Source organism: Danaus plexippus, assembly GCF_018135715.1.
Source record: "Danaus plexippus chromosome 3 unlocalized genomic scaffold, MEX_DaPlex mxdp_34, whole genome shotgun sequence".
NCBI classification, from domain to species: Eukaryota; Metazoa; Arthropoda; class Insecta; order Lepidoptera; family Nymphalidae; genus Danaus; species Danaus plexippus.
The window spans coordinates 1,733,482-1,758,542 of record NW_026869846.1 but is presented as its reverse complement, the minus strand read 5'-3'; the positions used below and the strand labels follow the sequence as shown (position 1 = coordinate 1,758,542).

Here is a 25,061-nt window from a genome sequence, read left to right as displayed (position 1 = left end):
ACCTATTTGTATAAAGAATCACTGTTATTTGACAGGTCTCGGTCCAGCTGACAGTGTATGTCGGTCTGTCGGCGAGATCTCTGAAACCGATACTGCGGGTACGGACAGAGGGTGGTCGGCTATTTAAGAATATTCCAAGAAACATGCACGTATTGTATTACAATCGGAATATAACTTCGTTTAATAATTTAATAATTTTTATTCGATCAATGTATACATTATTTTTATTTATATTATTTCATTACTACAACTTTTATTTTCCTTTACTCTCAGTAATAATCGTTTAAATTCTCAGAAAAAAAATATAGCTTTTTTGTATAGAAAAAAAATGATAGCAGTGTTACAAAAATCTTTTAGGTAAAAAGGCGACATGTCAAATGTGAAGTGCATTTGAGTCCCGCGGGACATGTCAACAGTGAAATATAAAAATAGGAATGCTGACATGCTCTTAACTGAGCCGATGTGGTGTTACTGGGCTGTCATAAAAAAAGCAACAGTTTAACGACATTCAGCGCGTAAAAAGTTAAAAAGACCGCTAGGTGGTGTGTTTTTAATTAAGATAGTTATAGATCACAAATTATCATAGATATCCTCAGGAAGCTGAAATAAAAATTCTACAAATGATTTGTAAGAAAAAATTTTAACGACATTCTCGTCTCAATCTTACGCAGGTTTTTTAACGTACTAAAATTTATCACTAGATGTTTTTTACTTAATTTTTTTTTATTTATACATATGATATATGATAAAATGATTAAGTCAAAAGTATTGTTGACTCGTTTTTAATTCTTATCAATTTAACTTCTGTAGTAAATAATAAAGTTGTTGAAATATAAATGAGCCTTAATATTTCGTTTTAACCAAACTTAATAGTTGGCGACGAAATGTACGAAGCGATGAAAATATATATATGTATAGTATTCTTATAGTGATGTTCCCACGCCAAAGCATTTAAAGTTTAAGAAATTTTGTAAGCAAAATTCTTTTAATATATATACATAATCAATTATTCAATAAATATACTACAGAGTTCAATTATTCTAAAAAAACTAGGCGATTTCAAATGTATTTTAAATTATATCAACTGTTCATAATATTGTATTTAACGAACATTTATCATATGACAATGCAGTAGACATAAAAACATTAAATAAATGCAAGCGTCAAACGAGTCGTGTCCGTCGCAAATCGCAGGCGCCTCAACTTCCGGAACCAGTATTGCCAACATTACGACCCGTTGACTTTAAAAGTCATTAATAAAGTAACGTCAACACGAAGGACGGTGATGAGGCGTGAAGTACACTATCAGTTGGTATTATTTATTACTATATATTAGATATGAATGGCCATTTTTTTGTTCTCCTTAGATAGATAAAATTATTTAAATTTGAAAGTTTACACTTGAGCTAACAAAAATTAATGAAGTTTTTTTAAGTTATGTTATTTAAATATTAAACTTAATTAATTTTGAATATTTTGCTTATACGTAAAAATATATTCCTTAACTATTGGACTATAAGAGGTATAGTATCAGCGGTTGCGTGGCTATTTTGAGTATCTAATACATAAACGGTTTGTTTTTCATGACTAAAAAACTAACTAAATGAATTTAATAAACTTGCCAATCAATACGTTAGAAAACAGATTATCTTTATTTTAAGTTTCATCCTGCCTTTAAATAATTGTTATTTTTTTATCTGTACATTTCTTAAAACCCATTAAGCGGTTGTAATTTAATTATCTGTGTATATTCGTTCGTACGCAGCGTTAAAATAAACTAATTAATCGTTGGGGCGAAGCGTTGCATGAATTCGTCGTGATCGATGGCTTCACTGAGTTGATGTAATTGTGATGCGCTTGCTCATGGTGACTGCAGTATTATGAGAATAATAAAAATATTTTTTGTACGATATGTCTAATTATGATAATATATCCAAAGCATAGACATTGGCATAACACAAAAAAATCCAAGTCCAATTTTTTTTTTTAATTTTTATTAAAAGACATTTTTTTTAAATTAAAAAACATTTAAATTTATTAAAATAGAACATTTTCTATAATATATAAAAAAATATGAATTATTATCCTCATATTTTTTGTTTAATATCTCCTCTACCGGATGAAATTTTGACGGATGGTTTTGTTCACGGATTATTGGTCCTGGTTTTCCGCCCTCGATGAACACACACGCCAATTTAGACCACCGTGGCGAAAACGACAAAAATGACGTAATTAAGTCAAAAACATCCAACGTGATTTATTGCATATTATATTGAAATATGTAATTAATTCCTCTTCATAATTATGAAGATAATATTTTTTCATTTCTCTATTCGATTCTATAAAATATCATCGAAAAACAGTGATTTAATGATTTTTATTTAATATGGCCTGATTACAAAACCTTTGCTATGGTTTTACTACGTACAAAAAGAGAATGTAATGAAAGACGAAACTTCTTAGCATTCAATGTATTCACTGTGCGTGCGGTTGCCGGGTCCGTCAGATATATGTGACAATAATATATGTAATATATTCCCCATAGATTTTTAAATAAAATATTTAAAACAATATAAAAAAAAATCTTTTTCTTGTATTCCTAAAAAATATATATTTAACTTGAGTAACGCCAACTTTTAGGGTTCATTGAAACGCAATTGAAGTTTTTAGTTTTGCTTGTATTTTTTAGAAATAAAAGTGTAACCTCATTTCATAATTACCTTGTCATATAATTAATAAAGGAATTTGTGTGTGTGTGTATTAAAATGATGGTTTAAAATAACACGTATAAGTTACTTGAGATGCTTGTCATTTTAATATTAATTTATTTAAGTGTATTATTAGAGTACAAGACGTGATCAGTAGGTTTTCGTTACGCGCAAGCGCAAACGAGCCGGTCCCGTCGCATTGCAGACAACTGTCACCCCCAATTACAGCCGCCATGACACTTTGGCGCGTTTGCTTTGAGTTCTGAGACTTGAGGAATTTTAAACGTTATTTATATTTATTTTTAATATATATCTAGCGTATGACTTGAATTGGGTTGCTAATATTTTTAAAATATTTCATCCTTTCTTACTTGTCAAATTAGAATATTCTACTTATTGGTAGAACTTTACGTGCAAAACTTTCGTTTATAAGATTTTTTAATTCAGAAAATTTCAGTGTACAGGAAGACCAATTATTATTAGGAAAGCAAAACGAATAAAAATATTTTTCCTTCAGTATTCTTTCAAGTTCCACAAGTCGTTAATTTATGATAATTATATGAAGCATGTAAAGCTGAATGCGACCGCGTCTGGCAGTCGCTGCAGACGTTTTTCATGATTTAACAGTAATTCGAAGCGACGGGCGTCGCTTCTATTCCCGGCTTGGCACAGCCGAGAATGCATTACGACGGAAATCTCAAAAATTTTACCGATATACGGAACACCGGTTTTTGTTATGTTACAATATTATTAATTATGTAATAATATCATTCATTTCGCTCCGATCACTAACAATTAGAATATATTTTCACAACTTTCTGTATTTATCGAAAGATTTAAAAAAATAATAATTTTAATTTCTAAAGTCTTTGAAAATTGAAAATGTAAATTAAAACTTTTTTATTTGATGGAAATCCTAGAGGTACGATATCGTTTATGCTATTACGAATTAAATTCTGTAAAAATATGAAGAAAAAGTTAAGTGTTTAAAACATACATACCCACCTACATGCAGCACATTTCTAAGTTTAAATTCGTTCTAAAAAAAATCAATTTCCACATCCGCGCTCACTTCATAAACTTTTCAAAAACAATCACATAAACCGCTTTAACATAATTTTTTAACCTATAAATAATATAAGTTGACACGTCAATTATTTCGGCTCAGGATTGTTACCGCTTTTTTCGACAGGGCGGGTAAACGTGAGCCACGCCTCGGAGTATTACAAATCCACACTAACAATGTCTCAAGATAGTCGCTATACGTTCAGAAATCGATTCAACTCAGCTTTAGACTAAGGTTTAAATTGTAATAGGTTCATTCACAACGGTAGATTCCATTCAGCCAAGTGACTAAAAACTTTTTTAAGCGAGAATAAAGTTCAGAATCATATGGCTTGCTCTTAACTGGGAGTGTCTAAGGGATGCCCTCGAGGTAATTCTTGATACACACATGTCATCAGGTCCGCGTAACCGAAAAGCCAGATCGCGATAGATACTCCATTAGTTCGCACATTAGCTGAATTAGTTGAATTATTTAATTATAGTAATTCAATAAGTTGGTGTATTAATAACAATCATTTGAATTTCGATCGATGTGATACTGGACATTGACATTTATTTAAATCGTATGCGACATTGTTTAGAAATTTATATGTTTCAAATTGTACCCACGATGTTCGTAGACTCGTTTAATTATAATGTAATTGATGGGTGACAGAAATATTTTATGTTGCAATGGATCAAGTTAAAGGTGAGTCGAAATTTGTAATTTCTTTTGCGAAAATGCGCTTGCGCAGCTTCACGGAAGTATTAAAATATACATTTTAAATGTAAGTTAAATTTCTTTTAAAACATGGACCGTAGTTTTATAAGGAATGTTAGTTAACCTAACTTGTTAGGTTCCTAACTAAACAATGTTAACCTCGACATTTTCACTTGATTCATATTTGAACTTACTCTTTTCTTGGTCTAGAATTTTCCATATAAAAGCAATCGATTTTTAATAGAAATACAATTGCGATATCATTTTCATGCATCCGTTTAGTACAAAAAATATTATTTAGCGCACAGAATATAAATTCTTCGGTGATAATTAATTTAAAATATAAAGTACCGGTTCATATTATTTCTGTATTACAATCATTATCTGTTCCTTCACTTTAGCGAATCATTACAAAAGATTTCGATAACGTTTCATATTGATCTGTTCAATTAATAGTTTATATTACCTTAAGAATAATTTATATATATTATATTAGGAGATATTTAAAGTAACTAAAACAGTATTATAATATTTAATATTGTTAGTTGTAAGAGTTTTCATGCTTAACATGTCATCTATGACATATCGTTTGACTTAAAGCTGTTAATAATACTAAACTTAACAAAGACGAGAAACGGGAGACGCTTCGTATGAACTGTTACCATACGAACTTGTGTTAAGGATACAGGATTTTTTTGGAAAAAATGGTCATAATCAAGTAGTTTTAACATACGTGGAATACTTACTGCTGTACTGTACTATACATTTAATAAATCCCTAGTAGTTCTCAATTGATACCTCTGACTTTTTTTTATAAAGATTGTGAGTAAAATAACCACTGTATATATTTTTATTGTCTCCCCTTATAACTTCTATTTAAAGGGACTTTATTAAAAAGGGAACGAACAACATTTTCTTTTATTAATTTTTTTCCGAAAGTCACAAACAAACTAGAATATAAAAAATATAGAGATCTGATATAAACATTAAAGATCATATATTAATCATCATTTTTTGAGCAATAAATTTAATTAATTTAGTTATTAGTTTCACTTCTCTCGTGTTTTACAAATTACATTAGGAAATATGTACATAGGATAATAACAAATATTTCGGTCAATTTTTTTTATGTGCAGCGAATGTTTGTAAGAAAGTATAGCTCTTTATAATCATCAACAAGCTTTTCAAAATCTAAACGAAATGTAATTATCAACATCAATTTTTGCAACAAATTCTATTGTAAAGAGACGTACCGTCGGCCCGCCATATTTAACGCATACATGGCATTAATAACATTAAATATTTACGCACATAAATAAGAATTCGTCACGCCTAACACAAGTTGGCATCCTACTATATACGGAGAGTCAACATTTTTCAATCATAAATCTTCCAACACGCATCATGGTAGGTTCATGAATAAGTAACGAAAAACGCTTCGAATGTTTAACAAACCAAACCCGTGTTAAGCATATAGATCTAATAGTTAAGTAGGCAGAATGTTTTGAATTCATATCTATTTGTTTAAATAAAAATATATATATGTATTCATAGCTACTTGATATTCTTTTTTTAAAATTTTCAAATATAATTTTCACGTGTTCAATATTCAATTTAACAAATGAATGAAACAAAAGTTACATCACTCATAATGTGAACCATGACTGTTTGAGTTTATCAAATGTTAAAATATTTATTATTTCATAAAAAAATTACACATCAATACTAAAATAAACAGTTTATTTTTTCTTATCGAAAAAAATCGTCTTGTGACAAATTAAGTTCTTTGTTTGTAATGGTCATTTATTAAAAAAAAAAAAAAAAATGTATAAATGCAAAATATATAAACATATGCAACATAATACATGAGAAAGTAGAGCTTCGAGGAATATATACAACCTGAGTAAATATAATATAACAGTTTCACTAAGCCGTTGGTTTTAAACGAACATAAAGAAATTTTTGCCTTTTATATTTTAAATGTTTAGGACACAGACATATTATTTGATTATTATAATATATCCAAAAAAGGATCTATTTATGGCTGTAAAACTTTAAGTAGTGGTCTCCAGATCTTTATATGGTAGATTGTGTTAAGGTAATCACTTTCAGAAAGCGACTTTTGTTTGAATTGTAGCAAGTTTCTTGTCATAACATTGTATGCGTGATAGTTCCATACATAAAATCTAAGTACACATTATAAATATAATACTATTGTTTAATATATATATACAAATTTACAAAAATATTAAATCATGTAACTAATCTATAAATATATAACCTGCTATGTTTATATCAAAAGATTTCTTATGACATCTGTTTAGGTATTTGCTTTAAAAAAATATATATAAAAAATGGCATAAGAAATACAATAATAAAAATTATTTCAAAAGGCCGCTTTGTTTAACAGATAACTATTATTTCAATATAGGTCTGATTTGCAAACGTTCGCATATGTTTGTAACTGATAGCGTTTCGACCGGCGTCGGAACAATGACCAACAGACGCGATCCCACAGACCGAATGAACATGAAAAAAGGCTTGTTTCAATTCCATATATGTATGGCTGTTTGGAAAATTCCTTTGCCATACAATAACATGAAAATTAACCATACTTAAAGCTATTATTAAAAAAGAATTTTTTTTTTATTCTTCAAACCTGCTATGGTCTATCGACTAACAATGAAAATCATTGGATTTTTTAAATAGTTTTAAAATATTACTCATTAAAATTAATTTTAATTCAACATTATGCGATTTAAATGCTACAATAACTTATGTGTAATACTCAAAAAGCTTACTATTTTAACAGTCAGTGGTCATAAAGCACTGTAGAAATTTTATAATAATGTTGTTACAGGTTATTCAGATGTTTTGAGATCTAAGACTTTCGCGAGTTTTATTAATTTAAATGAACCTAATATTATTCGGATACGCGTAGTATATCCGAATAATATTAGGTTCATTTATTCAGATGTTATTTAATAATTAAACATTATTTAAATATCTGTATAACTTTCCTATTCTTGTCTTGACATACATTAAACATACTTATATCCCATTGTATTTTTTTATACAGATAATCCGAACGGTCAAAAGCAAGATGTTATTTCCAGGAATTTTGAAACCAAATCTCAAAGTCAACTAAACTATAATACTTCAAATTATTCAGAAAACAATATCTACCAGATGATAAAATGCCACGAGGATAGCTTGCTAAGGCTTCATCATTTAACTGCGGGGCGCAACATCAATGCTACTTACGACAGTGGGTACCAGAACGACATTCCATGGTATCCAAAGGACTTACAACGACAATATATAAAGCCCGTGGAGTACTTGGCATACGAAGATATGAGGAGGAAGTTTGATGAAGCAAAAGGAAAAGAGAGAGAACGAAAAGACCAAGAAGAAGAAAAGGACGGAAAGAACGACGAAAGAAAAAAGCCAAGACGAAATAGAACTACGTTCACAAGTCAACAGCTAGCTGCATTAGAAAAGGTGTTTGAAAAAACTCACTATCCAGATGCGTTCGTGCGAGAAGATCTTGCGTCGAGAGTGAATTTAACTGAAGCCCGAGTTCAGGTAAATTCAGAAGTATAATCATTGAATGAAAAAAAATACGTGTTTTACTTACGCCGTAAATTTCATAAAGCAGTCAATTTTATTACTAAAAATAATAAATAGTCAGATTAGACGCTATTTATAAATCCTCTCTTACAGGTTTGGTTTCAAAATCGACGTGCTAAGTTCCGAAGAAATGAAAGATCAGCTCTGTCCTCACACAGGACGTCCACGCAAAATTCTCCTGAACCGATACCAGTTCCGATCGGTATCCCGCAGGTTGACCCTCGACAGGATTTCAATCGTAACGCCAAGGAACCCTGGATGCATCACTTCCAGCCTAATAACCTCAACTTCAATTTGGGCCTGCCTATAACAAATTCTAGTTTATACCAAAACGACTATGCGCTTATGATGCAAAATGTTGGCAACCGTCAGTATGTTTCTAATACGAATTCGCTCATGGCACAGAATGTCCCTGGTTACGGATCTTCTAATGAGAACAATTACAGTTCGTGTGCATTGATAGGAAGCTACAGTGGCGCTCTACAGCCGGCCCACCACAGCTCCTACAATTTAAACTTAAGAATTAGACCTCATGATTTTACCATAAACAACATAACGCTTTGATTAGGGTTTTGACAAATTAAGTAAAATTATGAATTATATTTATTAAAACTGTGTTTTATTCTATATCGTTGAATCTCATATAATAAATACGGGATATCTTTAAACAATTTTTTTTTAATCAGTAAAATAATTTATTAAAACCCTTACTGAATAGATAAAAACATTTTTATTTACCGCTTGTTAGAGGTAAATAAAAACTAAATCTTTATTCTTACAAAAAGTTTCAAAATTCAGAAGGTGTAACAATTGTAGACCCTATGTTTGTAAAAAATCATTAGAAAGAAAAAATATTAATGTGTAATAAAGTCTAGAGTATCCGCGTATCGACCCAACGTCCCGATTCTCACGAATAATGTGCTCGCCTCAAGATTGCATCGTAAAGTATAGTAGCTGGTACGTAACCTTGCAAGAGACGATAGATGCGCAGAATAGGATTTTTAAAATGCTGTAGGTATCGTGCGCGTGATGGGATGTTCACTTCCGAGTACACTTGCGAGCACTTAAATTGAAAGCATTGTTTTTGTTACTGTTAAGAATTTTTATTATTGATGAGCATCAAAACTGACTGATTTCGTTGCACTAAGTGTATATGCGCAAACTAATGCCCACTACCCAAAAACCTTGCCGAGTTACGTGCCTACTACTATACATAGTTTTTGTCATTCAGAAATCTTGGCACATTATGATGTTAAAAGAAGTTGTTGAATGAAAAATGGGAAACGCTTTATATGTAGTGTAATAATGAACTTGTACTAAGTAAGCACTTTACGAATTTTTTCGAAAATAGTTCGAGTAAATGACAAGAAAGAAAGGTTATTACTAACTTTTAAAAGTTTTGTTGATAACAATATATAATTTTACTTAGATGACATAATCTGGTCATGATTATGTATATAATATAAATATACATATGTAATAAGTAACATAATCTTTGAATCAATTTAGATTCACGAATTAAGTTTCTAAACTCAAAGTTGCAATATTTGACATGTGACAGCTGAGCGTCGCCAAATCTAATTTCTAAATCTCGTTTAAAAGTTGAACTATAGAATGATAAACTTGCCTTTGAAAATTTAAAATTATCGTGAATTTTAAATAGTTATTTTAAACTTTTCTCAAATGCTGTCGGCAAAAGCAGGCAAAGTTGCACTAGCATTACTCTCCATAGCTTTCGCATCTCACGTTATGTATACCTACTATAAAAACCGAAAAAAATCCAGAAAACCTAATATAAACGAAGTGCTGATGTTTTCTTATGATCAGGCGGACTTGAGGAAAAGTAAATTCTCGCGGTGTATGATAACACGTAGTATGGATCGGCTGTTGTATTATCTTAATTCTACTTACTATAGCATAGATATTTGCATGTATGTTTTGACTAACACGGATTTAATAAATATAATAGTTCAATTAAACACACGTGGGGTCAAAATACGTATGATAATGGATGCTGACATGGCGTTTACAAATGGGTCTAGCTTGAGACGATTAGAAAAACAAGGAATACCAGTACGCTGGATGAAGTCAACCAACTTGATGCATCATAAATTCTGTATTATTGATAATTTATATGGTCATCTCAACCCGACTGTTGAACCTTTGGTAATCATGGGTTCCTTGAACTGGACAAACCAAGCTGTGAATGGAAACTGGGAAGATGTAATGGTTACATCTCAGGAAGATATTGTAACACAATACCAGACTGAATTTGATAGACTGTGGCTACAGTTTAAATCAATTGTCGACATTGCATAGCTGCATAAAACTATACCTTAATGTTTTTCTTTTGTAATTTCTTTTATATTTTTTTATATTTATGTTTTTTTTTGTGTATGTCATTCTGAGGTAAAATTATTAAAACAAGGATCTGATTTATAAAATTAAAAACTAAATACATAATATCTTTGATAATAAGTTAAGTTTTTTATTCTTTTTTTGTTAATATCAACAAGGTACATGTGTGTCGCTATGAAAAAAATAATACAAATCTTATCTATCTCGATACTTATATTAACTAAGATTATTACCAACTTTACAAGTACACAAATTCATAGTAATAGACACTTTCACACATAGTAAAATATCAAATAGAATTATAGTCCTAATGAACTTTTTGGCTTTTTGATATATCTTAAACTCTAAAACATAATGCTTTATTACAAAAATATGTAACAGTAAATAATTTTTATAACATTTTAGACCTTTTTCCCTATAAAAGTAGTTTATTTACAGTTATTGTTAAATAAGAAAGGTTACATGTAAAATTTTGTTACATTTAAAAGCAGTCAAACTGAACTTGGAATTAAGAAAACTAAATGATTTTAACTATAAACAACTACTTGTTAATCAAAAAATTATCTATATAAAATATAAATAATAAAACAGAAAATTTTCTGATGTCTGTAAGGTGAAGATATATTTTTTAATTATGTAGTTTTTTTTTTAAACTTATATAATTGCTTTCAATTCCTATTCAGATTTAAGAGTAATTCTCTTAAATTTCTTCTGCATTAAACTCCATTTTTTTTTTTAATATTCATTGTGCCTAAATTAATTATTGTTCAAAAATTAAAAAAACAAAAATAAACTATTGGAAATTTAAGTGTACTGCTTTATAATGTAGTGTAATAAAGAAATACAAATTTTATACTCCGCCTTAATCTATATCACTTTCGCTTTCGATTAACGTTTAAAATTTTAAATTTTGAGGTTTTTGGTAAAAAGTAAGAGTATCCAGTGTTCAAGACCGTTCTATAATCAGTAGCGTCGAGGCTTTTGAATTAAATCTAGTAGGCTTAAAGAAAACCATTCATTATTGAGCGTTACTTTTTTTTGAATTCATACGGTTTTTATTATTTGCATTTTGTGTGTAATAAAAAATATTAAAAAAATATCCTGTAACCATTTAGCTTCATTCAAATTAATTAAGAATTGTGTATAACTATCAATTTAAAAGTATTCAAAAAGAGCGATAAAAATTCATTTAGATATACATTATAATTATAAATTTAAGCAGCGTTAATATTTTTATTTTTTGTGTACTTTTTGGGAAATTACAATTGCTTGAAAATGATTACAAAATCTTATAATTTTACCAGGTTTGAAGTGTAGTTTTTGGTACACTTTTTAATAAAAAATATAGTCCTAGATAATTTAAACGAACATCCCGAATTTACCTTAATATAATTCTATTTAAAATAATTCTTATTACTCGTGATACTCAAATCAGTCTTAAAAATACTTTTTTATTCTTTTTGAACGTCACTAATATGTCAAAAATCTAACAATATCAACATAACTTTCAAGCCATATTTGACATTTCTGACGAAACGCAATTCTGCTACCTATCTATACAGAATAAGTTTTAAAATGGATTGGCAATTCTTTTGTATTTATTTTGATATTTTTATTATCTTGTATCTATATTATACCGTTACTTAATAATTTGTACCATCGCGAGCGTAGGGCATAAGTTATCAAAGATATAAAATATAGTTTCTGATATAATATATTCTTATGTAATTTTTACGTGCATAAAAAAAAAAAATAAAATGGTTAGCCAGCTCGTTTCAGGAAAATTAGCATTGGTTACTGGTACATATAGCAGACAGAATCTCAAGACACTTTCTTTCTATGATATTAAATTTTAATTCCTCTGTTTCCAGGTGCGGGGTCTGGTATAGGACGAGCTGCTTGCCAGGTGCTATCAAGGGAAGGCGCAACAGTCATAGCAGCTGACAGAAATTATGAAGCTGCAATGGAAACTATTAAGAAACATGCCGCTTTAGCTTCAGGCAGTAATGGCAAGTTTTCAATGACTTTATATAAATTTAATGTCATGATCAACTCAAAGATACTGTTAAATTCGATATGTACTGATTGAACAGATCACAAAATTATTTTTTCCAGCAACCGGTGACCATACCGCAGTAGAATTAGATGTATCGGATTCCAAATCAGTTCAGAAACTTTTACAATCTACATTAAATATTTATAAAACTCCACCGAACATTATTGTCAACTGTGCTGGTATTACAAAAGATAATTGGCTCTTAAAACTATCCGAACAGGACTATGACAGTGTTCTCGATGTTAACTTGAAGGTTGGAACTATTTTTTAATTTTATTAAATATAATAGTCTGAATCTCTTATAGAATCTAAGATAGTTCTTACAAATTTAATGTTTTTTCTATATAGCTCAAACCTAAACCATCATAGTAGTATACTATTATAAAAAAAAAATAATAATTAAATATCAACAATTTAGCCTGAAGTTAAAGTTTGAAAATTTTGTGATTTTCAGGGCACCTTCTTAGTGATGCAGACATTTGCCAAGGCATTGACAGAAGCATCACTTCCTGGATCAATTATCAATATTTCTAGTATAGTAGGAAAATATGGAAATATGGGTGAGATATATAGTGGCATAGATTACTATAGTATAATAAAATATTTATAGAAATAAAACTAATATTTCGGATTTACTAAACGTTTGAATTATTTTAACTACATGCTAACGACGTTTCGGTTGAATGAGAAAATTCTCATCACGTCTGCCCGTGATCACGGTTGCTGAAGTAACCGAAACGTCGGAAGTATGTTGATAAAATAATTAAAAATGCGAAGCGAATCCGAAAATATTAATTTTATTTTAATAAATAATCGCGAAAATCTCATTTTGTTTTAAATGCGATTTGAAGGGCATTTGATGGTAACATTTTGTTAATAAAATTTTTAAGGGCAAACAAACTATTCAGCGAGTAAAGCTGGTGTTGTTGCTATGACACAGACAGCGGCCAAAGAGCTCGGAAAGTTTAATATTAGGTGAGTTTTGTGGATTTAAGCCGTATTCATATCCTAACTGGGGCAGAATTAATACAAGATTATTCTTGCTATTCTCCTACATGTTGTCCTTACAATATTGGGAATTATCTTCAAAATTGTATTGTTTTAAATGATGAAGAAATAAAATATGGTCATAATATTTCAGGGTCAATGCCATTTTGCCGGGGTTTATTAAGACTCCTATAATTAGCACAGTTCCTGACAAAGTAAAGGAAAATTTGTTAAAACTAGTTCCTCTAGGCAGACTCGGTGAACCTTCGGGTATGTTGACGGGTATGGTATCTACTATATTATCTTACTGTGGGAAAATATTTGATAAATTAATTTTTATTACAGAGATTGCCGAAGTCATCACTTTTTTGAGTTCAGAAAAGAGCTCCTTTATAACTGGTGCTGCGATTGATGTCACGGGAGGCTTTTGAGTTTGTTAGATATTTTAAGATGAAGTGATTGGTTATACACTAAGGGTACCTAAAGGCTATATTTTTTAACAATTTTATGTATTTTATATAATAAAGATTTTTCATAGTTTCCTTTTATATTTAACATTTGTACATACTATTTTCTTAGTCTTTAATCAATGAATATTTCAATTATACATTGAAGTTATAACTTTATTATTCTATATATTTTATTATTATATTGGAACAGAAACTTTATTCATAACATAATAGAAGTATATTTTAAACAATGGCTTAAATATTGAATATGTTTTTAAAAAAAAAGAGTTAATCAATGTGGAATTTTTATTTGGCAGTCTTATTTGCTTTTAACTTGTTACTTTTATGTGCCGCTTTACTCTTCTGTCGCTTGTCCCTCATGACCGTTCTGTATTCTGTCTTTCGCTTCTCGTCTATGATCTCTTTGTATTTCTTTTTATTATACTTCTGAAAGTCCGCATCCGCTAACAGTTCTTCAACCATTGTTCTTTTTCTATTCTTCCTCGTTACCCTTTCATTTACATGGTCCAGAGGAGAATCCAAGATACGACCAACCTGAATAGAGATCAAAGAAATTAATCAGATAAAATATTTACATATTACACTGTTTTTTGCCTTCATCTTTGTTCGAAGAATTTTGGCATTAGGGTCAGGAAGAACAGTATAAAGTGTGTTTAAACAATATATTATACGGTAACCAACCATGTGATTTTATTCACAATACAACTGCTATGCCTTAATATTGTGGTACCTACAAAATATTTCAGTAAAACAAAATAAATTGTAGCCTGTCTTATTCTCATACATAAGCTACATTATATATATATATATATATATATATACATATATATATAGTATTTATACTTTACCATCTATTCTGTGATATTCTCTATTACTATACTGTTCTGTAGAAATTCATTAAAAATCAAATAAGTAGTTTTTATGTGGAAGCAACAAATTTCTGCTTATATTGTTATATGTATATTAATATATGTAGTATTGTATTTAACATGAAATAACTCACTTGAAAATATTTTGGCAATACTTCCATATCATTCTTTTTATAAAAGTGTTTGGGGTCCAGGGCCGACCTCATCTTTAGCACTTGCAGGTCGTTCTTCAGATCTTCAGAAACTTCTGGAGCGCGCATATTGAACCAAGCAGGTCCTTTAGTGTTTTGTCTCTCTTTCTATTATGAATAAAAAAAATATTAGTTAATATAAACAGAAACAACTACTTTAAGGTAACCATTTAGTTTGACCAATGAGATCTAAGACTTTTGTGAGTATTCTATCTAATGAAACTAATATTTTCAGATTACTATGCATTTTTTTATTTTTTTTTATATCTATTAACTCCTGATGTTTCGGTTACTCTGCAGCAACTTTTAGCACTTTGCAGCAATCCGAAAACATCAGTTTCATTTAGTTCGACCATTTCTTAAAGAACTTCAAATTTGAATAGATATTGTAGTCATTAAAATTTGACATAAGTCAAAAAAATGTGTGAAGATAAATAGAATACCTTTCTTGTAGCCCTCAATTCTTTGTCACTAATATTGTATTTGGGTAAAGTGTGTTCTTTTTCTAATCCCGGTTTTAACACAGACTTCTGCATTTCCTTCTCAACATCAACACCTCCTAGGTTAGATGCCAACTTGCCAGTCTCTTTGTCTAATTGATCGAATTGAAACTTTCTATTCCTCTTCCTTCTTATCAATAAAGAGTTTGTCCATCTCATATCATCAAAAAATTCATCAAACAAATTATCTATTTTGAGGCCTTTAAGTTTGTTTTGGATTTCTTCCTCCTCATTTATTTTGCTATCTAATTCTTGCTTTTTATCGGAAAATAATTGCAAAATAGCTTCAGTTTTCTTCTCTTTTTCTGAAAATTATATTTTAAATAATTAAAGATAGTACGATTGATCACTGATATCTATTTGAAAAGGGATGATTGGCATAGGTTCTGAATTTCTTACACATTATATCAAAGATGTTTACATAAGGTTTGTATTTTAACTCTGAGAGAATTTAAGAACTCAATTAAACTGAATTTAGCTAAACAAACATTAAAAAATCTAACCTATAAACAATTTGTCCTCAGAAACTAATAATTCTGTTTTATTCTGGAGTGCATCATCACCCACGGTGTCTACTATAAAATCCATTTTAATATGGTCTTAAATATGTAGGTAGAGAGCCACAACTAAACGCTCTCACTACTTATTAATACAGCATGGTACTTTAAAATCATATAGGTTCAGTGTTGAGTTTAAAAATCTTAGGCATAAGTTCTTAGAACAGTCTAGCGCACGTGTGTGACAAATGACAATACAACTGTCAGTTGTCATAAGTAACATATTTACATTTTCACAGCTTTGGGATCGTTTAAAAATTAGATCGTTTTTAATCTTTATTATGGTTTTATCAATATTTTAGCCAACGGCCTATATCGTTAAGAATAACCTCTATAGAGTTCCTATTTTGTATGTAGTAAATTAAAATTTTTATTAAAGTTAACTGTTAAAAAAAATAACCTCTTTCTCAATAAATATTCGGACTATTTTCATTAGTGCCAGAAACGGTTTTCTTATATTAACGTAATATTATTAATTATAAAAAGTATGGCGTGATTTTATGGAACTACAATAGAACAGTAGGATTGGACAATTTAGTTTGAGGTCTATTTCGTATTTAATAATTACAAATACTTACAAGAAATATTGTAGGTAGGAATATATTTTAATTCACTGGCTTCAGCTGCTCTGATAAGATCCTGGGACTTTAAATTACTCCGTGATTTATTATGCAACATGAGATAAATCATCATCAGCCTACAGGAGCCCACTGCTGAGCATTAATCACCACTCTTGCTCAAGACGGGTTGGCGATTTCAATCTTATAATTTGAAATTGTAAGACTAAGTTTTCTCACGATGTTTTCCTTCACCGTCCGTCAGTGGAGTCTAAATACCCTTGGAAAGTACATATGATTCGGAAAAGATTACATTGGTACTGGCCAGGTTTCGAACCCGCGCCTTCACGTATGAGAGGCGGGCCTTTAACCTCCAGGCCACCACGACTTACCATGAGATAAAACGACGAGGAAAATTGAGGCGATATTTCGGTTGTATATTTAAAAATACAAAAGATTTTATCTTTAGCTGGCCTGTCTGATTTTTAGTTGAAACCATACCTTATGTAATTATGGCTTTGTATCTAGAATATTTTTTGTTTTATCAAAATAATAATAATTAAATAAAACTTGTCGGCTTGGACATAAAAAGAATTGCTGTTTTTTTTGCTAAAAATCGCAAAATATTGTGTTCAGATTTGAAGGTATTTGAAGGCCTTTGTAACTCGAGGGTCCAAGTTTTTTAAGAAGGGACTGGGTTGTTAAGGAGTTCCTCAATAGCTCTTAAGTATTTGATCGTTCAGGAGTTCTGAAATTTCAAGGTTTGAACGTTATTTATAATTTATATTTGAATAACAGAGTTACTATAATTGTTTCTATTTTCTACTTCGAGTGAAATTTAAAGTACAAAACTAACATTTTTTTTTGGAAATTAATTTTAAGATTTTTTCCTTTATAAAAAAACAAAAGCTAATACAAGCTGGATTCGTTTTCAAATAATATAAGAAGAGAATCTATAATTTAATGAAAAATCATATTCCACTAGAGTAAAAGTTCAATTAGGAAACTCTATTTTTCATATCATTGGTAATTATTTTGGAAAAAAAATGTAGGTATTTATCATATTGTTTATTGATACGTTTTGATAATTATTTTAATATCCATTTTAATATATGATGCTATATGACGTCGAAAATTTCAATTTTGTATAAATGATGCAAATTGAGATATTCATTAAAATAATATTGAGTAACTAATTTACGCAACATTGTACTCCGTGGGCGTGGCGGGACAGTAAATAACAAAAACAAAGTCGAGCTATACATTGATTAAGTACAAAGTTTGTTTTTGTGTATAAAATTAAAGGTCGCGAACCCAACGAAAATTAGACATCCGAGAAAGGTGTGCCATCATCAGTGCTCTGTTGCTAAAGGTCCTTTAGTTTGTACTATAATTTGGTCTCACCTTTTTAATATAAACCAAACCTGTGACTTCTCTTGTCACAAAAACTTCTTATGTATTTCAAGTTAAATTGGTAACATTTTTCGAAATATATATATATTCTTTTTTATCCAATCTCTCTTATATTTATTATCACTCTTATAATCACAGTTAGTACTTCCGTGGTAATCTTTAAAAAGATGCCAAAACTACGAACTAAAAGTGTAATAATGCTAAATCTCAAACATACTCTGTCAATCTGTGGACTGTTCCTAACGTGACCTTTTGAATCCTCAAAATTTAATTATGGCTTTAATAACAGTTTGTATTAATGGTAAATCTGAAACGGGTCTTCGTTTAATGAATTAATTATGTTCATGTCACTATTTTACTTCGTTGAAACCAAAATAAAATGAACAGTTGTGTTTGTTAGAAGTTTTATGTAAAGTTAATGTGAAGAAATTTTAAGACGGTGTAAATCCTGATCATTATTACGTCATCTTTCGTTACACATACGAGGAAGTGCAAAGTTTCTTTTTTAATTTGCATATAAGCAAAACATCTGAATATGTTGAATCCGAATTGTAATACTTATGAAGCAATGAGGTTTTACATTATTTTATTATTTATTATGAAATTTATACTTAGCAGATAAAAGAAATTATAAATCAAATGGCCTGGGTATGTTAAGACAGTTTTATTGTTAGGTTATATTAGAATTTAGTCACAAAAAATTCAAACTCTAAAAAGGCTACATATAAAATAGAATTTTCTCTCTTACCTAAAACACGTAGGATACAAATACGTGTTCTTTTACGTTTACAATAAAAGTTATGTTTGAATGTAAAGTAATCGGTAGAAAATACACAAATTTCGAAAAATATTTAAGATTATATAAAACATAACTATAAGAATAAATCGGCCTACATTCCTATTTTTTTTATAAACACTTTCCTAAAGTTGTCTTTTTGATAGTATAAAAATTTAAATTCACTTTCTTTAAGACACTAAAACTTAACAATTGTAGTACATTAAAAACTTAACTAAACAGGATACAAAACGTTTATGCATTGGATTTTAGTTGATCTTCTTAATTTATAATAGACTCGTCAGTCATATTGGTTTTTGACAATATCCAGTGTTTGAAAGAATATACTCTAGTGTAAACATCCGGATATCCTCTCGCACATGGCACTCCCCATGAAACGATACCCACAACCTTGTCTCCCTCTACCAAGGGGCCTCCGGAGTCACCCTGGAAATTATTCCAATATATTTTGATCCAGAAATCATAACGAATCGTTGCTGATATAATATTATCTCCATATATTAATACATATATAAAACTTACATGACAAGCGCCTTCTCCGCTCTTGGTCAACGAACATATCTGGGTGTCATACACATTTGATGAGACTATACCTTTATAGATCTGCTGGCACTGATTTACACTAAGAGCTATCAGGCTTATTACCTGCAGCCTGTCGGGGAGACTTCCCGGGTACTAAAATAATGTTTGGTTCAATTAAAGTTACTAATATCTAAGTATTATAATCACTAGAGTAATAACTCATTAGACAATAAATATATTGTATAAATGATCTTCATCTTAATGCTTTCAGATGCTGGGTTCTATTTAGTATATTTTGTTCATCGGCGTATAAGAAAAAGTTTAATTCTTAAGAGTTAATTTTCTCAGTAAACAGCTAGTTAAATTCAGTCGTTAAAAGTATCGACTCGTCTCAAAATAATTTAGAAAAAAAATCTTAATTACAGTAAAATTAGTTTTGATAATTTCAAACAAATTATAAGTTGCTAGGTTATCTTGTAACTGTTTTAACATGAATAAACCTATGGCCGATCTATCTCCTTTATTTGAAAACATCATTATGGATTGAGAGATCCTGACTTTTTTGGCAAGTAGAATTCTAATGAGACCATATTTAATAAATAGGCAGTTACGAGGAGATCGTGTACTATGCAAGGCTTCACCAGGTGGGATAATAATCAAGCAGTATTTATTTAATAATAATAAAAACTCATCATACCGATGTTCTGCCCCATCCAGTGAGCGTCAGGACTGCTCCTTCAGCGGTATCAGTTTTCGGTAACTGAATTGGTTGCACCAAGTCAGTGAATTCTATATCAGTTGACACCTTGACCACGCTCACGTCATTGATAATCTCACCACCATCATAATCTTCGTGGACGATAATTTTTTCGACGGAGTACTTCTCCCCGCCGCTTGTGAGACTGTTTGTTCCAACGACCACTTTTATGGTGAAGGTGGATTGTCTAAAACGTTAGCATGACACGACAAAATATAAATATCTATAATAAATAGTAAGGAGGAATATTTTTGATTTTGGGAATGCTTTCGTCTCGTCACTTTTTATTTAAAAATCATGTTATTTAAAAAGAGCTGTGATATTTTCTAAATAAAATTGTGGATAACTATTCCTTCCAATCAGTGAGTGTTGCCAAATTTCTGATTAAACCTTAATATTCTCACCCTACAGTGCAGTGCGCAGCTGTTAAAATCCATCTCTTACTAATGATGGAACCGCCACAGAAATGAGATCCGAAGATACTTCTCAAGGATGCCTGGTGAGGGGCGCTTCCAACTGGTGCATTTTCTCCTCCAACTATACGAGGGCTCGGCGAATCGTAGAACTGAGGCAATATGAAGCCTAGAAATTGTCTGAACTGATTATATTTTTATAGCCATACTAATAAGAATCGTTTCAAACATTTATTGCAATTAAAGCGTCGGTTCAAATATAATTTATTAATTTAAGTATAACAATTAAATATAACCACTTATACGTAATAAGTTTAAATTATGATTTTTTTATTTTAAGATTATAAATTTTGATTTACCATTCGATAGACAGAAAAGGCCCAATAATATGAAAAGTTTGGACATTGCTGACAACGTTTTACGAGATTTGTACAAGAATCTACACGAAATACAATTATGTTCTAAATAGTGTGTTTGTAATGACAGCTTTTTATAGTACCATCAAGGGTTCTTCGAGATTAATAAGCAATTTAGAATGTACTTGTAAATTTCAGATATTATTGTACTTATTAGCACAAGCGCAATATAAACAATTAAATTACTTGGTTCAGTGGAACATTGTATTATTAGTGAAAAACAAACATGACATATTTTCATTCCTACTATCATTGTTTACACGGACGGCCCTTAATTTGAGATTAATACACCTGATAGGAGAATAAAAATAGTCCTTCTAAATTTTTAAAATATTTTTAAAATTATTTTTGTAAATAATTAGGTGTAAATCAATATTTTTGTTTTAATTTCATTTTGTTTTCGTGAGTTTACAATATTTTCCTATGACGTAAAGTTTGTTCACATTTAAGAATATGAAAAAAAAGCTACAAAATCATTATCACCAGAAGTTTAGAAAGACTTTTACTAAGGATCCTTTTAATATGGAAATTTAGCTACGATAAAATGAACATATAACAAAAATATTTCGATCACTTACATAGGAGAATATATATATATATCTATAATTAAACTTTCAATTTTGTATTTATATCAGAAACAAAAAAGTAATAGACATTCGGACAGGAGCTGTTGCCTCAACGTAACGTTGAGGTACCTGACGTCAAGTACTGTTATACAAATCTAATACCGCTAATTTATTTTAAATCAACACCTAAATTGAGAGGCTGGAAATACACACACATACACACACACACATATGCTTCGATCAATTGGATCAAAATTGGCAATATATTAACAGAATATTAAAACGATAGGTCGAATTAAGTTCAGTCCGTATTAGATTCGTATTGATTTTTGTTCCCTATCATCACAAAATTTTAGTATTGTTATATGGAAAGTTATTTCCATATAACTATTACAATTTATTAAGTTTCCTTTGCACGTGATAATTGTATGTCGACGAGTATATAAGAGTTACTTATTTTTTCGTCGATTTTTTATTAATTTTGAAAAAATAAACATTTTCCAATCCCGGTTTTATTAAGATATAAGTTTTTAATATTTGTAAATAATATGATGTCTCAAGGAATGTGAAATACGTTTAAATTGACGCGAAATTGATTATTATCAGACTTCCCTGAATACTATCAAGAAATCAGGAATCTGAGAGTTTTCATTTCTAAGATTATAAATAGTCTACTGTCTTAAATATCAAATAGATTTAGAGTAATATCATTGATATAACTCTTCAAGGGTTATAAATTTATAAATTCTGTTTAGTTCTGATTATTTTGGAATCGTATACGAATAACTTTTGTAAGTCAGTTACATTGGGTGCCGTTGACGGGCAGGCAAAGGTTCTAGGAAAACTATAAAACTTACAAAGATCTTAGATTAATGCCATCATATTTCGTGTCTGTTATCAGGAATCTTTCGGTCAACACGGCCTGGTGGATCCGCGGCTTCGCTACCGTCGCTCGTTATATTAAATTTTATCCATACATCGATGTTGTTTGTCATGTTTGATTTGGTTTTAATAAATGTTTCGAGCACTTAACAAATGTCCAAGTAAATATTGATAGAAGACAGGTCTTCCCCCGTCAGATCACGCTCAAAATCAATTGAAAAGAAACCTTTTTTGTGTATCAGCAGATGTTATTTTCGAATGCTATCATTATAGCACATGGCAATGAGAAAAATCTAAAGCTACTTATTATCTAACAAATAATGTATTTAAAAACAGTTTTCATCTCAACTTCCCGTTTAAACTATTACTGTATACTAAAAAAAAAACATTGACTTTAAATTAAAATATGAACACGTACTCCTAAAAATGTCTGTCGTTATATCACGAAATTTGGATATAAATAAATTTATATAATAGATTTAATAAAGTTTAATTCAGACAATAATATTTATGCAGGTTATTTAATTTAGCAATAGTCATATAAAGTCATAATTCAGAGAAGTTTAGAAGTATAGCCATGGTGAGGAGTTTGTATAAACTATAAATGTAATCTTCCTTAATAATGATAAAGTCTTTTGTGTTACTTCCTCACGTTACGGAAACTCCTAGTAAATTAGTTCATATCTCACAGGGTCAAATCGCTTCAGTCTTAATACAATTTGAGACTTCCTTCTACATTAATGTCTCATCGTTTATAATTACAGGCGACACTTCAGAAAGTTATTGTCATCGTGTTATTGAAACTCATTTAGCAACGATATCTTTCGATTGTGCAAACAGATTAAACAATACATTAATAAAGGTTAGCATCGGTACAAATGTTAAAGAATATGTAAGATAAGATATTAAAATTGAGCAAGCTTTTACATCAGGTAAAAGATACCTCAGATCTTCACTTGTGACATCAGGTATATACTGAGATTAAATCCCGAGGCCATTGAAATTTAAATAAATCCTAATATTAATAGAGAAAGCGGGTGACAAATATCGAAGACCCGGGATCCCCTCATCGATAATACAAAATCCCATGTCCGCAACTACAGTAGCAGACCTCAAAATAAAGTTAGCGCATTCTGCGTGCATCCAGAGCAGTTAGCTAGGAAATTATGTAATCTTTGACGGAAGATGACCAAAAACAATACTGACTAATCAGGTTTGCTGCAATATAATCGAAACGAAGAGTAAAGTATAATATGTTAAATCGCGTTGATAATGCGAAAAGTATGTTTTGATTTATTTGTTCAGTAATATCCATAATATATATCAGATACGTGGGCGACACTGAAAATGTTTAGAACTGGACAGTTAGAAACATTGATAATGAAAACTTTTTTGAATTTTCATTTTAGAACTCTTTGGTAACCTAATGTAGTATATTGCATTTATTTGTTATTTGTTTTCGTGAATTGGCGGCTAATCTAAAACTCTTGTTACACGTGAAAATGAACCCAAAGCGAGAAAATTTTCGGTCAATGATTTATTATGACCTTCGTTGTGGCATTACTCAACAACAAAGCTATGATAGGCTGAGATTAGCATTTCTTAATGAAGTCACATCGTGTGCCGCTATTTACAACTGGTTTAACGAGTTTAAGCGTGGACGTGGCAATCTCAATGATGAACCGCGTGAGGGACGTACTTTAACAGCGATTACTGAAGATAACATCAGTGCTGTGCGACGCATGATAGAGGAAGATAAGGGAGAGACCTAACAGCAGATGCGGGCAAGCCTAGGCATTGGTATGAGTTAAGTTCAAAAAATATTACACGAACATTTAGGCGTCAGGAGGCTTTGTACCATACTATAAACTACTACCAGAAATAGAGATAGTTGTCGCCAAAAGTTAGATAAGTTTAACGGCGGTGACTCAAATGCTGTATTTGAAATCGTCACATGTGTTGAAAGCTGGAAATATTGTTAGGAACCCGAAAGCAAAAGACAACCAGCTCAGTGGGTGTTTCCTTTCGAGATTCGGCTAACTGAGGTAAAAAAAGGGAGAAGTCAAGGAAACAAGATGATTGTCTCATTCTTTGGTAAGAAGGGTAATGTCACGACATTTATACTAGAAGATGGAAGAACAGTTACTGTAGACTGGTATGTCGATCGCTGTTTGTCTGTTGTCTTTTAACAAAATTCGACTGCAGCGCCCTCGAAGCAGGATGCATCTTCACCGCGACCATGTTTCAGTGCACGTCGCAAAACGGACTGTTGAATATTTGACTATGGCAGGTGTCGAGGTAATGAGTCACCCACCATACAGTCGCCCAGTGACATGGCGCCCAGGGGCTTTTATTTATTCCCAAGAATTAAAGATATAAATCGAGGTATATGCTTTACGAGCCCTGAAGATGGGGCGAAAGCGTTCCAAAATACCATAGAAGAGATCCCTAAGGAAGAATTGGCCCACTGCTTTTAACAGTGGTTCCATCGAATGCGACGCTGTGTAGAGAGAAAAACAATAAAAGTATTGGCAACTTTCTACATTAAGCTATTTTTCATTTGCTGAATATTTTCATTGTTACATAGGTATTATATAGCTGTCACCAATGAACCATCCTTATCATTATAATGAGGGATCCTGTTCGTA

The 25,061-nt window shown here is 30.5% G+C and overlaps 5 protein-coding genes across 6 annotated transcripts; 3 read left to right on the top strand and 2 right to left on the bottom strand.

Annotated features, from left to right (window-relative positions):
- Positions 1–4,188: 4,188 nt before the first annotated feature.
- On the top strand, positions 4,189–8,743 carry LOC116768821 (paired box protein Pax-6-like). Its single transcript, XM_032659698.2, has 3 exons — positions 4,189–4,461; positions 7,553–8,058; positions 8,197–8,743. The coding sequence occupies exons 1-3, from the start codon at positions 4,446–4,448 to the stop codon at positions 8,665–8,667; spliced, it is 993 nt and encodes a 330-aa protein (XP_032515589.2). The 5' UTR covers positions 4,189–4,445; the 3' UTR covers positions 8,668–8,743.
- A 903-nt stretch (positions 8,744–9,646) lies between these two features.
- On the top strand, positions 9,647–10,581 carry LOC116769285 (uncharacterized). Its single transcript, XM_032660365.2, has one exon. The coding sequence runs from the start codon at positions 9,787–9,789 to the stop codon at positions 10,420–10,422; it is 636 nt and encodes a 211-aa protein (XP_032516256.2). The 5' UTR covers positions 9,647–9,786; the 3' UTR covers positions 10,423–10,581.
- Positions 10,582–12,021: 1,440 nt separating this feature from the next.
- Positions 12,022–14,046, top strand: LOC116769049 (estradiol 17-beta-dehydrogenase 8). Of its 2 annotated transcripts, none has more exons than XM_032660150.2 (7): positions 12,022–12,055; positions 12,333–12,470; positions 12,577–12,770; positions 12,972–13,077; positions 13,408–13,492; positions 13,659–13,774; positions 13,850–14,046. In XM_032660150.2, the coding sequence occupies exons 1-7, from the start codon at positions 12,037–12,039 to the stop codon at positions 13,933–13,935; spliced, it is 744 nt and encodes a 247-aa protein (XP_032516041.2). In that variant the 5' UTR covers positions 12,022–12,036; the 3' UTR covers positions 13,936–14,046. The 2 variants fall into 2 exon arrangements, with proteins under 2 accessions (XP_032516041.2, XP_032515954.1); XM_032660063.2 differs by lacking the exon at positions 12,022–12,055 and adding an exon at positions 12,095–12,261.
- A 199-nt stretch (positions 14,047–14,245) lies between these two features.
- On the bottom strand, positions 14,246–16,279 carry LOC116768900 (deoxynucleotidyltransferase terminal-interacting protein 2). The gene is made up of 4 exons (XM_032659821.2): positions 16,038–16,279; positions 15,478–15,839; positions 14,978–15,142; positions 14,246–14,508 (listed from the first exon to the last, which is right to left on the bottom strand). The coding sequence occupies exons 1-4, from the start codon at positions 16,120–16,122 to the stop codon at positions 14,260–14,262; spliced, it is 861 nt and encodes a 286-aa protein (XP_032515712.2). The 5' UTR covers positions 16,123–16,279; the 3' UTR covers positions 14,246–14,259.
- Positions 16,280–18,710: 2,431 nt separating this feature from the next.
- LOC116768971 (chymotrypsin-2-like) lies at positions 18,711–21,020 on the bottom strand. The gene is made up of 5 exons (XM_032659950.2): positions 20,909–21,020; positions 20,541–20,718; positions 20,077–20,323; positions 19,380–19,532; positions 18,711–19,283 (listed from the first exon to the last, which is right to left on the bottom strand). The coding sequence occupies exons 1-5, from the start codon at positions 20,952–20,954 to the stop codon at positions 19,119–19,121; spliced, it is 789 nt and encodes a 262-aa protein (XP_032515841.2). The 5' UTR covers positions 20,955–21,020; the 3' UTR covers positions 18,711–19,118.
- Positions 21,021–25,061: the final 4,041 nt, after the last annotated feature.

What these genes read in the sequence shown, in the direction of transcription:
- LOC116768971 (XM_032659950.2), bottom strand. Translation starts at nt 20,954, where the DNA reads ATGTCCAAACTTTTCATATTATTGGGCCTTTTCTGTCTATCGAATG. An exon ending in CCTTTTCTGTCTATCGAATG is followed by an intron (nt 20,719 to 20,908) that starts GTAAATCAAAAT and finishes GACAATTTCTAG; the next exon opens with GCTTCATATTGCCTCAGTTC. An exon ending in GCGGAGAAGGCGCTTGTCAT is followed by an intron (nt 19,284 to 19,379) that starts GTAAGTTTTATA and finishes AATAATTTCCAG; the next exon opens with GGTGACTCCGGAGGCCCCTT.
- LOC116768821 (XM_032659698.2), top strand. An exon ending in TAACTGAAGCCCGAGTTCAG is followed by an intron (nt 8,059 to 8,196) that starts GTAAATTCAGAA and finishes CCTCTCTTACAG; the next exon opens with GTTTGGTTTCAAAATCGACG.
- LOC116769049 (XM_032660063.2), top strand. Translation starts at nt 12,219, where the DNA reads ATGGTTAGCCAGCTCGTTTCAGGAAAATTAGCATTGGTTACTG. An exon ending in TTCTCGATGTTAACTTGAAG is followed by an intron (nt 12,771 to 12,971) that starts GTTGGAACTATT and finishes TGTGATTTTCAG; the next exon opens with GGCACCTTCTTAGTGATGCA. An exon ending in CAGACTCGGTGAACCTTCGG is followed by an intron (nt 13,775 to 13,849) that starts GTATGTTGACGG and finishes TTTTTATTACAG; the next exon opens with AGATTGCCGAAGTCATCACT.
- LOC116769285 (XM_032660365.2), top strand. Translation starts at nt 9,787, where the DNA reads ATGCTGTCGGCAAAAGCAGGCAAAGTTGCACTAGCATTACTCTCCATA.
- LOC116768900 (XM_032659821.2), bottom strand. Translation starts at nt 16,122, where the DNA reads ATGGATTTTATAGTAGACACCGTGGGTGATGATGCACTCCAGAATAAA. An exon ending in TGAGGACAAATTGTTTATAG is followed by an intron (nt 15,840 to 16,037) that starts GTTAGATTTTTT and finishes TATAATTTTCAG; the next exon opens with AAAAAGAGAAGAAAACTGAA. An exon ending in AATTGAGGGCTACAAGAAAG is followed by an intron (nt 15,143 to 15,477) that starts GTATTCTATTTA and finishes TATTCATAATAG; the next exon opens with AAAGAGAGACAAAACACTAA.